The sequence below is a fragment of the Gossypium hirsutum genome, chromosome D10 (assembly GCF_007990345.1).
Source record: "Gossypium hirsutum isolate 1008001.06 chromosome D10, Gossypium_hirsutum_v2.1, whole genome shotgun sequence".
NCBI lineage: Eukaryota > Viridiplantae > Streptophyta > Magnoliopsida > Malvales > Malvaceae > Gossypium > Gossypium hirsutum.
In genome coordinates, this window is record NC_053446.1 from 45,908,790 (window position 1) to 45,922,780 (window position 13,991).

Here is a 13,991-nt window from a genome sequence, read left to right on the forward strand (position 1 = left end):
CAACCATAGAAGTGTCTGATCTTGACTCAACTAGTGAAGCAAACTCCATGACTCACCACGCCTCCAATCTTTAGGATGACCATAGAAACCAGTAAACTGCCAATTCAACCCAACTTCACCATCCATGACTACCACATCAATATGATATTGGGGATAACTTCTTAAACTCACCACAATATCTTACCTCCAACCCAAAGATAAACCCCCTCTAGCATCAATCGAACTAACATCAATTCCACTAACAAAACCACACTTACGCCTCACTGCTTCCATCCTCCTTACACTAACTTTTGTCTCCATAAAGAACAAAATTGTTGGACGAATGTCTCTCTGTATATTCCTGACACGGTTCACTACCCGTGAGCGTCCCAAACCACAGGCATTCCAGCTTACAATTTTCTTTGTTCTCCGCTGCCCTGCATAGCAAAGCCAATCAATCCCTTTTCAACACTCTTAGACACCTTGGAATCGAAATTAACTGAACCAGATGATATCTCACCAATTGTGTATTGCATTTTTTTACCATCCATAATTAGAATGGGGCATCATAACATCTGAACCCAACTCCATAGGCCCTGTATTTTTTTGTCCCAGTTTGACAACCTCTATGTGATTGGCCCAATTTCATGTTGGAATCTCCTATCAATTTGGGATTAGACTTTTGATAAACACTACTAGAACCATCTTCACAATTTCATTTTATCTCTATCCTTTCTCTATCCAAATTCTAAGTTATAGTTCCATCTGACTCCCTTAAATAGCGGCTGGCCACCGCCTTCCTCTTTTTGTCACAGCTCTTAACGAAAGATCCCAACCGAACACAACCTCAAACAGTTCTACTTTCACTCTCACCAGACAAAAACTTTCCCCATGCCCAAGTTTACCATAATTGAAGCAAAATAGACTAATTTTTTCATACTAAAATTTAGCATATACAGATCATATAGCCCCTAATGTAATCTTCTTTTTTCGTTTTAACGGAAGCCACACTTCCAACCTAACTTTAATCCTCATAAGTCTCTTCCCTCCTATAAACGCCATCTTCACATCATAGTCCAGAAACAAGCCCAAAAAATATTTAAACTGCGAGCCATTGCCTCCGACATGAGCTTTAGAGGCAAATCATGTATCTGAAGCCATAAATCCGCATAAATCAAAGGAATCATGCTCGAATCCTCCCCAGGCATGATCTTATGCAGTATGAGAAAATAGTTATTGAAAAACCACGGCGTTCCCTCCAACACCCGATTCTGATTTACCTCGTAAAATAATTGGAATAGGCATCACTTGTCGTTAAGATCTATGATGGAGATACCACCAATGGGGTGCCATAAATCAACCATAGTATTCCTTAGTGAGGGAAAATACACAACACTCTTCGTAAAAAAACTGCCCACCAAAGATAACTTGTATTCATGGACCAACGACTCACTGTCCTCCTGGAAAGGCTTCTCCTCCTCGTCAACTAGATTTAGATTCACCATCTCTTTCTCCATATTCACTATTAAAGAAAAACAAATGCAAACGTGCCAAGCAGCAGATGAAACTCATGCCAAACTACAGACCTATTTCTTTAGTTGAATATTATTTCTAAAAGTACATATGTATTCTAAATATGTGGTTTCCACACTTAAGATATAATTAATAGTATAATTATTAATTTGTAGATATTTTAATAAATTTTTTAAAAATGTCAGTTTTATTTTCCTTTTGAAAATCTATTAGATACATAATTATTTATTTATTTATTTATTTATTCATATTTGACATAATTAAATAATATGGATAAAATGATATATTTTATTTAAAAATATTATTTAGAAAGTAATTCAACAATGATTATAGTTAAAATGATAAAAATATTTATATATAAATTTCATTAAAGACGAGCTTATAAAAACATATTTAAACTGCTTGAATTCATATATTCTAATTGTTGATGATATTAATTGATAAATTTTTAATTTATTTATTTAAAAATTAAATAAAAATAGAGTGAAATTTTTTTCCATATATGAGGGTAATCCTCTCTTAAAAAATATCCTAATATAGATATCAATTTTTTTTGGTTTTGTTTTGTGGGAAAAATACAAAAAAGCCATTTTTTTAAATTTATTGAAATAGGCCCGATATTTTATTATTTACCAGAATGGGCCCTTTTTCCCTAAATTGCGTCCACGTCACCGCGAAGTCAGGGGACGTGTCAGCAAATCACGGCGACGTCAGCGCGCTTTGCTGACGTGGCAACAAAGCGCGTCTACGAAAGCATGATTTGTGTGCACGTCAGGAAAGCACCCTGACATGGTCGCGCTTTGTTGCCACGTAGCGCGCCCCTAGGGACATGATTTCCCCATTTTCCCACGTTATGTTTTTAGATTTTAGGGTTTAAGGTTTTTAGGATTTTTAAGGTTTTAGAGAAAAAAGTAAACAAATAAGGGATTAAGGTTTAGGGTTTCCTAATTAAATTAATTATAATTTATTCAAAATTTGATTACGTTTCATGTTTATGGGTTTTTAAGATAAAATCAAAGCAGGATGCTTTATCAGAAGGATTTTTGAAGTCGCGCCCACGTGTACGCGCTTTTGCTATAGTAGGTCCTAGAAAAATAATTTCGAGTTGACGTTTTTGAGCAAATAGTATAAAAAATGCTTCAAGCAGGATGCTTTATGAGAAGAATTTGTGAAATCGCACCCTCGTAAACGCCCTTTTGCTACAGTAGGTCCTGGAAGAAATAATTTCGAGTTAACGTTTCTGAGTAAATAGTTTAAAAAACGCTTCAAGCAGGATGCTATTTGAGAAGAATTTGTGAAATCGTGCCCTCGTGCACGCGCTTTTGCTACAGTAGGTCCTAGAAGAAATAATTTCGAGTTGATGTTTCTGAGCAAATAGTTAAAAAAAACGCTTCAAGCAGGATGCTATTTGAGAAGAATTTGTGAAATTGCGCCCTCGTGGACGCGCTTTTGCTACAGTAGGTCCTGGAAAAATAATTTCGAGTTGTCGTTTCTGAGCAAATAGTATAAAAACGCTTCTAGCAGGATGCTATTTGAGAAGAATTTGTGAAATCGCGCCCTCGTGGACGCGCTTTTACTATAGTAGCATGTTTGGGCTGAGGCTATAAATGAGGTAGAAAATGTTCTCAGAATGCATAAGTCACAGCAGAAACAATTTAGAGAGGCTAAGAAGGTTAGAGTTTCAAATATGAGTGAACGTATTAGTGTTGTTATTTATTATAATGGTGAGGTTTTCCATACCGAGAATGGTGTTGTTTTTTTGTCCGAGAATACGGCTTGACTGGTTTTAACCAGAACATAGATTTGACAAAACTTCGTAAAAGAATTAGGCGTAAAATTTTCGAAACGACGCCATGAAAGTTCTGTCTATTACGTATCGATTTTGTTCTTTTGTTGATCCGGTGACGTATGACTCGTTCGACATAAAAGGTGCTCGTAGCTTGGAGGCAATAGTGCAGACTCATCTTGCTAGTGGAGCACCTTATATTGAGTTATATGTACAATTTACATCACCAAATGATGTACTTGCGACCGGTGTTTGAGATGTATACACGACCCCTGGTCGACACTCGGTTAGCGGGTTACAAAATACGAAACAGTCCATGTTTGGTAGCGGTGTTGATTGTACATCCCCTATAAGGCACTCTGTCAGTGGATGGGACATGTACGTCAGTGGCTCGATGTTTGATGCTGGAAATACGTACTGAGGAACGGCATCAAGTTCTAGTGGTTGGCAATCTACATCCAATTGGGGACGTTATGAAATGCCCAGAAGAAGGGATGATGTACTCCCTACGACGTCCACCGATGAGGGGGCTCGTACGCTGCAGATGATTGTGGGTTAAAAGATGACTATGATGTAGATCCTCCTCGAGAGCCCGGGCCCGATGGTGCAGAAGTTGGCTTTTTTTTCTGAACTGGAGCCTATTCCAACAGAACCTAAAGATGCTGAAATGAGTTCAGATGAAGAAGAAAATCCACGATTCAGAGCATACTCACCTCCAACCCACATGCATAATGTCGATCTGTCTGTAGATGATGCGTTAGAGTTTCCAAATCTACCACACCGGTTGCGTGATCGTACAAGTTCGAGGCCAGATTCGGGTGAATTTGAAGTTGGTAATCAGTTTACGAACAAGGATAATTTTATTGGTGCTTTGAAACAACATAGCATCAAAAATGACGTTAACTACCACGTCGTTAAATCCAAATCTGATTAGTTTGAGGTGAAGTGTGCGGTGCAAGACGGCACATGTTCATGGAAAATCTACGCCTCCTTAAGGAAAAGGACAAAGTTGTGGGAGATAAAAAAGTACAAAGGTCCACATACATGTGTTGCAGGTACAGTATCGACGGTTTCTGAATAATACTGTTATTATGTATTGTTGCATTATTTAATGTACTCCGTTTATAGGTGTTTCACAATATCATCCCAAGATGGATTCAGCTATGTTAGCTAGCTTGATACTACCCATGGTGAAAGCAGATCCCAGAACTTTAGTGCCGGTGTTAATTGCCAATATCCATAGCCAAATGGGGTACACGCCCTCTTACCGCAAGGGTTGGATAGCTAATCAAAATGCGTTGGAGAAGATGCATAGTGGGTGGGACGCCTCATATAATGAAATATGGCAGTGGTGTCAAGTGCTAAAGAGATATTTCCCAGGTGCCATCACAGACCTTGAAACAGAACATACGTACTACAACGGCCGATTGCTACGTGGATGCCAAGTGTTCAAACGTCTGTTTTAGACCTTTAAGCAATGTCGAGACCCATTCTCATACTGCAAGCCATTGGTACAAATTGACGGTACCTTTATATTTGGTAGGTATACTCATCGGCTATTGCTTGCAGTGGCACAGGATGGCGGTGGGAGAATTCTTCCAATTGCATTTACAATAACACCGGGGGAGTCGTCTGATGACTGGGATTTCTTTCTCTCTAGGTTAAGGAGGCATGTGTGCCCCTAACCTGATATCTGTGTTATTTTAGAATGGGGTACCAGTATACTAGCTGCATTTGATCGACAGGGAAGCTTATGGCAGCGCACACACCATCAATATTTCCTAAGGCACGTTGCTTCCAACTACTACAGGCAATATCCATCTAAGAGCGAATGACGACAAGTGACCAACATGGGTATTTAGTCTCTATCTGTGTTCTTTCGTTTGTCAATTTGAATTAGTTGTAAATGAAGAAGTGGTATGTAATATTCGCTATGAACTTATATTGGCAATGTATGAAATAAATAAAGACCGTTTCCACGAGATGTTGGCAAATTTAAGTTCAATTAAAGGAGAAGGTGCGGACTATTTTTGCAACATACGTTTCGAACAGTGGGCACAGCATACGACGGCGGCCTACGATATGGTCCTATGACCTCAAACCTGGTTGAATGTATAAATTCTATTCTAAAAGGAACGTGCCATCTACCGATAACATCGGTTGTGCGAGAGACATATTTTCGTTTGACGGCGTTATTTCCAAAGCGAGCAGCAAGTTATGTAGGCCAGGTGCAGGGAGGCCATGTATTGTGCAGTAAGGTAGTTCAAAAAATTAACAAGGCCAAGGCGCGGACGAACACCATGCACACAGTGTGTCACGATCGAGACAACTTATGGTTTCGCGTGACAGAGTTTGACAGACCGCACCAAGGTGTTGTTAGCGGGCAATATCGTGTACACTTGTGAAATAGGACTTGCGACTGTGGGATGTTTGATGCACTTCGTTATCCATGCGCTCATGTTATTGCAGCTTGTTAGAATCTCTGTCTGGATCCGATGAGCTATGTAGACGAAGTGTACAAATTAGAAAACATGTACAACGTCTGGAGACATGTTTTCCCATGGGTCCTAGATGAACATAAGTGGCCGCCCGTATCTCTTGCTCCTTTTAAGCTGTTACCGGATAGAGAATTACGTCGCAAGCCAAAGGGTTAGAATACGTAACAATATGGATATTCAAGAAACAGCCAGTCAACAGAAGTTGTGGTGTAGGAATCCAAGCCATACAAGTCGATCATGCCCTAATCACAGTAGTTGAATGTAATTGTAAACAAATTATATTTTTTTTCAATTATTAATTGATAATTGTATTAATTGTTAGTAAAATTATCAAATTATTAACTGTTAGTACCAATCAAAACATTTTTTCAAATCTAACATTATGTGAATGTAAAATTATTAATTGATAATTGTATTAATGGTTAGTAAAATTATCAAATTATTAACTGTTAGTACCAATCAAAACATTTTTTCAAATCTAACATTATGTGAATGTAAAATTATTAATTGATAATTGTATTAATGGTTAGTAAAATTATCAAATTATATCAAATTATTAATTGTTAGTATCAGTCAAAACATTTTTTTCAAATCTAACATTATGTGAATGTAAAATTATTAATTGATAATTGTATTAAGGTTAGTAAAATTATCAAATTATATTTAAGTTAAGGGTTAGGGTTTTTAAGTTAAGGGTTTAGGGTTTTTAAGTTAAGGGTTAGGGTTTTTAAGTTAAGGGTTTAGGGTTTTAAAATAAAGGTTTAGGGTTTTAAAGTTAAGGGTTAGGTTTTTAAGTTAAGGGTTTAGGGTTTTTAGGTTAAGGGTTTATGGTTTTAAAGTCGAGGGTTAATGTTTTTAAGTTAAAGGTTTATAGTTTTTAAATTAAGGGTTTATGGTTTTTAAATTAAGGGTTAGGGTTTTTAAGTTAATGGTTTAGGATTTTTAAGTTAAGGGTTTAGGGTTTTTAGGGCTTTTAGGGTTTAGGGTTTTTAAGTTAAGGGTTAGTGTTTTTAAGTTAAGGGTTAGGGTTTTTAAGTTAAGGGTTTAGGGTTTTAAAGTTAAAGTTTAGGGTTTTTAAGTTAAGGGTTTAAGGTTTTTAGTTAAGGGTTTATGGTTTTTAAGTTAAGGGTTTAGGGTTTTTAATTTAAGGGTTAGGATTTTTATGTTAAGGGTTTAGGGTTTGTTAATTAAATTATACATTTAATTATAAATTATAAATTTATAAATTTTTAATAAATTAGTTTAGGGTTTTTAAGTAATAACTCAAAAAATTTATTTTATTACATCAAATAATATCAAAATATTCAAAATATTTGTACAAATAAATTAAAATACAAATCAATCTCTGTGCCCATCGGATTCAGTGCCACTCAACGGTTACGCGCTGGATTCCTTCTTTGTCCAGCTTCCGGCGGCAGTTGTGGTTCCTCCGGCGGGGATTCTGGTTCTTCCGGTAGGGCATCTGGTTGTCGGAGTTGGGACGATGAGCCACCTTGATAGAATAGTGAATGTGGAGGTGTTTGCATCACCAACGGTGACAATGTTTGAAACACATACGGTGGTGGGGATTGGTAAAAAGAAGAGCTCCCCGACGGCCCCTCTTACGATCCCTCGTGCGCCGTTGGCCTATACATCGGCGATTCACTCGGCGTAACAGGAAATGGAGCTGAACCGGGCCATTGGCTCCAACCTGCCATAGGACTCGAAAATAGAAACACAAAAGGGCTAGGATACATAAAAGAGCTAGGAAACGCACATGGCATCTTCTGAAAAGCTGTGCCGTGGGTATCATCAATTGAACTGCTGGGTCGGCTGATTGTGTCGGTGCTCTCGTTGGGCCTGGTGATTGAATGGCCGCTGATGATGGGCCGAGTGAATGTCTGGGCCTCGTTGAGGGGCCAGCGTCGTCGTCCTGTCGTCTTGGATTTAAAGGCCTGCCTCTTTCCCTTTGGACACGTAATTGTCGTTGCCTCTCCTCTGCCGACAGTAAATACGGCTTGCCATGGATCCTAAACCATGACATGTATTCCGGTACACACGCTAACTCCGGAGCGATGATCGGTTCCATAGTAGGTATATACTCATACCAATCTTCCCATATGTCGATGTAGTGGGACCAGAATATCAGCCAATCCGTATGCAGTTGCCATAGGTCGATTTTGTGGTGATCATCAAACACCTCAGGTGCCACGGGAATCAGTTGTCTACACCCAAATTGTCGTAACACTCTGTCTGACTGGTGCATCTCCAGGGTCGCATAGCTGATCAACGCGACTTTCACGTGCCAATCGTTTGGATTTTGTAAGAACTCATCCAGAATTACTACCCGAATTGCCGGATCCTCGTATGGTGTCCATTGTAACTATATGAACATGATAGAAATATTAGTTATATACATAATACTAAATACTAAATACCAATCGACTAGCGAATGATGGAAATATCAATTTTATTTAATACTTACATGTGCTTCCGACTGTTGGTCTAATAGAAGCCGTATATCTTCAAAAAATATAGGTAATCGAGCATGACTTGTCGGATAGTTCCACCTAATTAAATAAATTTTTAGCATACTTTTATTTTTAAAAATCTACATAATAATTGTAAAATCTAATATAAAATTTACCTCGTTATGAGTGGGAATGTATATGGGTGGTCCACTCGAGGACGTAGAAATGGAAAGCAAAATCGTGCCCATGACTGCAGTAGTGATAGGCAACCTCCGATTTTTGCTTTAGTCAGTCGCGTCGCCCCGCACATCTCCTGATATAATGTCGCCAAGACAGTAGACCCCCAACTCAATTCACCAGCTGCTCTAAAATCAACGAGTTTCAGCAGTCATTTTAGATGTATGCGGCTCCGTGACAAGTCCGGCATCAAATAATCTCCAATTATCTGAAGAATGTATGCCCAAGCATATCGGATTCTTTCTACTTCGGTTGAATCATCATTTGGATCCGGGAATGTGTCTCGTAACTAGCCCATCTCGATCTTACCTCCATCCATTTTCTCCAGAATAGCGCCCAAAAGCTCGTAGCACACCACTCCCCAATCGCTAGATTAGGCAGACCCGGTGACTGAGTAGCCGTCCACCGGCAATCCCAATTGTAGACTGACATCTTCCAAAGTGATAGTGCACTCCCCACATGGAAGATGGAATGTGTGCGTCTCGGGTCTCAACCTCTCGATCAACGCACTGATAAGTTTCGGGCCCACCTTGCATCCCCATCCTACCGTCGCCACGTGCCAAAAACCCGCTTCCCGCAGGTAGTTCTCTACCAACGGTGATGGAGGAGCATGCATATTCCGGATGTTGCATTCCAATATCCGATCTACAGACTTTTATAACAAATAATAAATTAATAATTATCTAAAAATGTATAAATAAAAAAATCTTAAATAATATTTAAAAATTAAATTTAGCACTTACCATTTTCATTTGTTCGACAGATATGTGCTGTTTATCAAGACGAGTCAATTCTCCGGCCATTGCTGAAATCGTACAAATTTTTACGATTTAAAAAAATTTTAAAAAATAATTTTTTTTAATTATTTAAAAATAGGGATTTAAGAGAAATTTAAGAGGAAATTAAGAGCAAATTGAGATTAAATATGGATTTCAAAGAAATTTGGAAGGAAATTGAGAGGAAATTGAGAGGAAATTTGAGAGAATTAATTTGTGAAAAAAATAAGGGGTGGGGTAGATTTTTTTTTTGACCGTTGCACTGTTCACGCGCGGAACAAATCACGTCCCCAGGGGCGCGCTACGTGGCAACAAAGCGCAGCCACGTCAGCGCGCTTTTGTGGACGCACTTTGTTGCCACGTCAGCGCACGATTGGCTGACAAGTCCCCTGACTTCGCGGTGACGTGAACGCGATTTAGGAGAAAATGGCCCATTCCGGTAAATAATAAAATACTGGGCCATTTCGGTAAATACCCCTTGTTTTGTTACATCTATATGGTCAATTTCGTTTTCCTTTTTAAACAGTGACAACTGATTTTTCACTGGCATCTTGCTCATTCGTCTCTTACCCTCAATGGATTCTCAAGTTTTATTGGTCTTCTACTTTTCTGCTGTCCTTCTTGAAAATTAAATTGCATTTTGTTGCTTTTTTTAGGGTGTCAACAAAACGAAGGCGTTGACTTTCTTCTAGGGATTTATCAGATTGAATTACTCCACTCTCTACACATCCAATACCGGGAAAAAGAAAAAAAACAGAACTCTTTTTTGAATTTTGACACTAGGTTTTGTTATTTCATCGGTTTTTCCTTTCTGGGTGTATGGGATTTTTGTCATAGTTCAATGGCTTTCCTTGAACCTTGAGCGTTCAAGGTTTATGAAATCCTTTCTCTTTTCTTTTTTCCTGATCTACTTTTTTATCCCAATTATCAAATTTTAGATGTTTGGTTTTGGGTTTATCGAGTTATAGATTTGAAGTTGTTTAGGAGAATCTTGCTTTGTCGTGTAGTGTTAACTGTCAATGGATGCCGTCCATAACGATGTTAATGGACATAAAAATGAGACTTCAGCTACCATAGATTCTCCAAAACTTGAAGACCATACTGATGGAGAAGATTACAATGAGTCAAATTCTCTGTTGCCACAAAACAAAGGTGGGATATCGACAAAATCTGAAAAGACTCAGCGAAAAGTCCAATGGAATGATAGAAATGGGAATAAACTCGCAGAGGTTATGGTGTTTGAACCAAGGTATTTGCTCTTCTGGTTTTCTCCTTTTAATAATGTATGCAGTACTTTGTTTGATGTTTGAGACTTTATTTTATTTTATTTATTTTCCCTTGGTTCTTTAGATCTGTCTTTTAGCTGATTTTGTCAGTAGTGAACTTCTATATCTGTAAATTGAACTGAAAATTTCATGTAGCATACAAGCTTCAGTTGAAAGGTAATGAACTGCACTGCACTGTACTGTACTGTCACCACTTTTTCATTTGCATGTGAAGGACTTTAAGGGTTTGTTCTAGAGCATATTTTGCTGTATTTAGTATTATGTCTATTTTTCAATTGTTTTTTCCTTTTCCTACAATCTTTGGACTCATTTGTAGTTGGTCCTTGTAAATGACCCTTTGCAATCTAAGGAAAAAGTTTTCAAATTTATCTTATTTTGCCAAATGCCTTTCCTTACTACATGCCTTTGGGGTACTTTCTTCAAGTATTAGGATGGTTTTTGCTCATTTCTTCAAAAAGTTTTGTTGCCATAAACTATAGACCGTACCTGCAGAATTTTTTGATATATGATAAAATGTGCAAGAAACTGTGAAAAAGAGAGCCTTTGGTTCAACATACATTTGATAACATGAAAATCATGATTGACCTTTGCAACATGATTTACTTGACCTTGAATAGTTTGTTTATGTGATTTTCAATGATTCACCATTGTATCTCTAACACCCTAAGGTCCTATCCTTGCCTGCAGTGATGTGAGTGATTCTGATGATGAGGATTCGGACTCGGATTCCTGTATATGTACAATAATGTAGATAAAATACAGGACATATCCAGTGATTATCTGCTGGAAATATCAATTTGGGCTTCAGTTTCCTCCTTGATGTTGATGATGTTGCTGTAAGATAGCCTTCCTGGTTTCAACTTGCTTTTGGAAGGATAGATTAAAACTATGTTACTCGAACTCGAGTTTGTTGGATACACCTGTATCCAACAAGGGTATGTTCAATGGATGGGTTCTTAAGAGTCATACCCCAAACCAATGTTTGGTTATGTGTCCTACATAGGTGTCTAATACGTGTATTTAGAGAAAAATAAAAAGTCGGAGTAACATAGGATAAAAGGGGCCAGAAGCCAAGCAAGACATTCTCTCATATATGCAGTTTACCAAACTGGAGCTCCGTACAACTTCTGAGCTGGTTTGACATGCGTTTCACAATGAACAGATACAAAAATTCCATGGTCTTTCTTGCATAATGCATATATAGATTAATTATGGCCCTTTTTTTTTTGGCCCCTTTTGTACGTTTATATTTCACTATTTGAAGAACAATTAAGAGATTACATTCCTCGATAGTAAAATGAAATAGCCGACACCTTATCTCATATTTGATTCCTATTTCCTCCCTGTATTGCTTCTGAATGTTTTGATTTCTCCATCTTAACACTTTTGGTTGCCAGTTGCTTTGCTGATGTAGAACAAAAACTGCTGATAGAATTACTGAGCTAGATTCATTATGAGAAAACAGTTCATTTTTTATCCGATGTGGGGCTAATGCACTTTATCTAGCACTTAGTCTAACACTGCCAGGTTGCAAGTGCTACTCACTGCCTGACTGAACCCCAAATATAATAGGTGAATGCTTTTACTGTCATTTCCTTGCAAAGACATAATGTGAGAACATTCTTTTACAGCAATGAGATTCTGACTTTAAATGGTTCGACTTCAACAAATTGTTCAATCCTTATACAAGACAGTAAAGCATGAACAAACTGGGAGCCAAGAGGCTACCAAAATTACCAAATCGTATCAAACAATCTCAAATGAATCAAAGAATCAGAAACTGCAATACAAAACAAACAAACACACAATACCCAAACTTTCACACACACCCTTGGATCATAAACTTGTTGCTGCCTTTGCATATGAACTTGAATTCAAATAGGCTTGATTTTGATACTATTATTGTAATCTTTGAAAACTAGAGGTTGGTGATATCTAAGATTACCCTATCTTCTCGACTTCTCCTTGAGAACAAGCCATCCGATATGTTTGTCTTTGATTGCAGGGTATCAAATGCAATGCTGCAATTATTGGTGCTACCTGTTATCTGGGACTTACTGGTGAAACCAACCAATTTGAGAGGCTAGCATCGACTGCTATGTCTTGCAGTAGGGGCTTTGACTGATTATAATTTGTTGAGCAGTTGGATCTCAGGTCTGAACTGAAGGGTACTTGTAATTCTCCCTCTGCTGCAACATTCTCCTTCCTCATCTGCTTTGGTTTTGCGGCTGCTCTCGCTTTGATTTCTTTCCATTGTGTCGTGTTTTCAACCGGATTCAACACTGAACACAGATATTGGCTTCTGCTCTTTAGATTTCCATCTGCTGAACCACCAAGTGGCATTTGATTCTTGGACCTGTCATCATCCAATCGAACCAAAGAAGCTCCCTTTGTTGAATCCATGTTTAGAGAGTCTAATTGATCATCCACATGTTTGTCATCATCATCACCATAATCATCTTCATCAGAAAAAAACTCATCATCTTCTATATCGCTTTCCTCATATACCATTTCATCCTCTTCTTCATAGCTATCTCTACAGTTTTGGTATCTATAATTGCAAGGATAAGAACTCGTCTGCAATGAACTTGAAATCCCATCAGAGAGAGATGGCAAGCTACGTTTTGCAGCTTCTCCTCCATTAACCTTTTCTCTTTTTTCCTCTTCAACACTCTGTAAAAACTGATAGGTAGTTGTTTCTTCATCTGGAATCGGCTCATAGGTTTGAACATTCAAGTTAAAGCTCACTTTTTTCCTGATTTTAACACTCGATCTTTCCTTTGGCTTATTACTGCAATCAACAAATGGAAATCAGATACCTTTAAAGGTATTGCTTAAAGAAACACTTGCATTAAAAAGAACCTGTAACTGACCTCAGCTGAGGTTTTGAGACAATGGAATCTTCTGGGATATCAACATTAATAGAAGAATCCAAGGGCTCATAACTAACTAGGTTCTGCAAAAAAAAAAATCATTAAATATATAAAAAAACTGAAACTTTCAATAAATGTTTGTGTTGCAAAAAGCGAATCATCCCAAGGATAATCATAACACCCAACAAAATAAAAAGAAGATCATACTGAATCAGCAGGTCCAGGGAGAATACGGTTGGCTGGTTTTCGACGCTTTCTTTTAGTGGAAATCCCAAAACACCCAAGAAAACACCCCATTAGAAAATAGCAAAGAAATGTTGTGAGGGAGATTCAGAAGAGATCCATGGCGATGAATAAAAATATAAAAGGAAAAAACAAAGGAGTGTGGGAAACAAGAAAAAGAAAGAAGCGGTGGAGGAACGGAAGGGAAAGGGGATGGGTGGGTGAGTTTTAAATTTGGGGGTTTAGGCTCCAACGGTTTTCGAAAAATAAGAACGTTGGATCTTTAATGATGATGGAAGGGACCATAGTGGAGAGGTGGATGCACCAGATTTCTATATTAAAATATTAAAA

At 37.9% G+C, this 13,991-nt stretch overlaps 2 protein-coding genes across 2 annotated transcripts; one reads left to right on the plus strand and one right to left on the minus strand.

Moving 5' to 3' along the window:
* Positions 1 to 9,789: 9,789 nt before the first annotated feature.
* Positions 9,790 to 11,867, plus strand: LOC107914968 (uncharacterized). The gene is made up of 2 exons (XM_016844047.1): positions 9,790 to 10,508; positions 11,233 to 11,867. The coding sequence occupies exons 1-2, from the start codon at positions 10,279 to 10,281 to the stop codon at positions 11,294 to 11,296; spliced, it is 294 nt and encodes a 97-aa protein (XP_016699536.1). The 5' UTR covers positions 9,790 to 10,278; the 3' UTR covers positions 11,297 to 11,867.
* A 244-nt stretch (positions 11,868 to 12,111) lies between these two features.
* On the minus strand, positions 12,112 to 13,944 carry LOC107914967 (uncharacterized). The gene is made up of 3 exons (XM_016844046.2): positions 13,626 to 13,944; positions 13,419 to 13,501; positions 12,112 to 13,336 (listed from the first exon to the last, which is right to left on the minus strand). The coding sequence occupies exons 1-3, from the start codon at positions 13,713 to 13,715 to the stop codon at positions 12,589 to 12,591; spliced, it is 921 nt and encodes a 306-aa protein (XP_016699535.2). The 5' UTR covers positions 13,716 to 13,944; the 3' UTR covers positions 12,112 to 12,588.
* Positions 13,945 to 13,991: the final 47 nt, after the last annotated feature.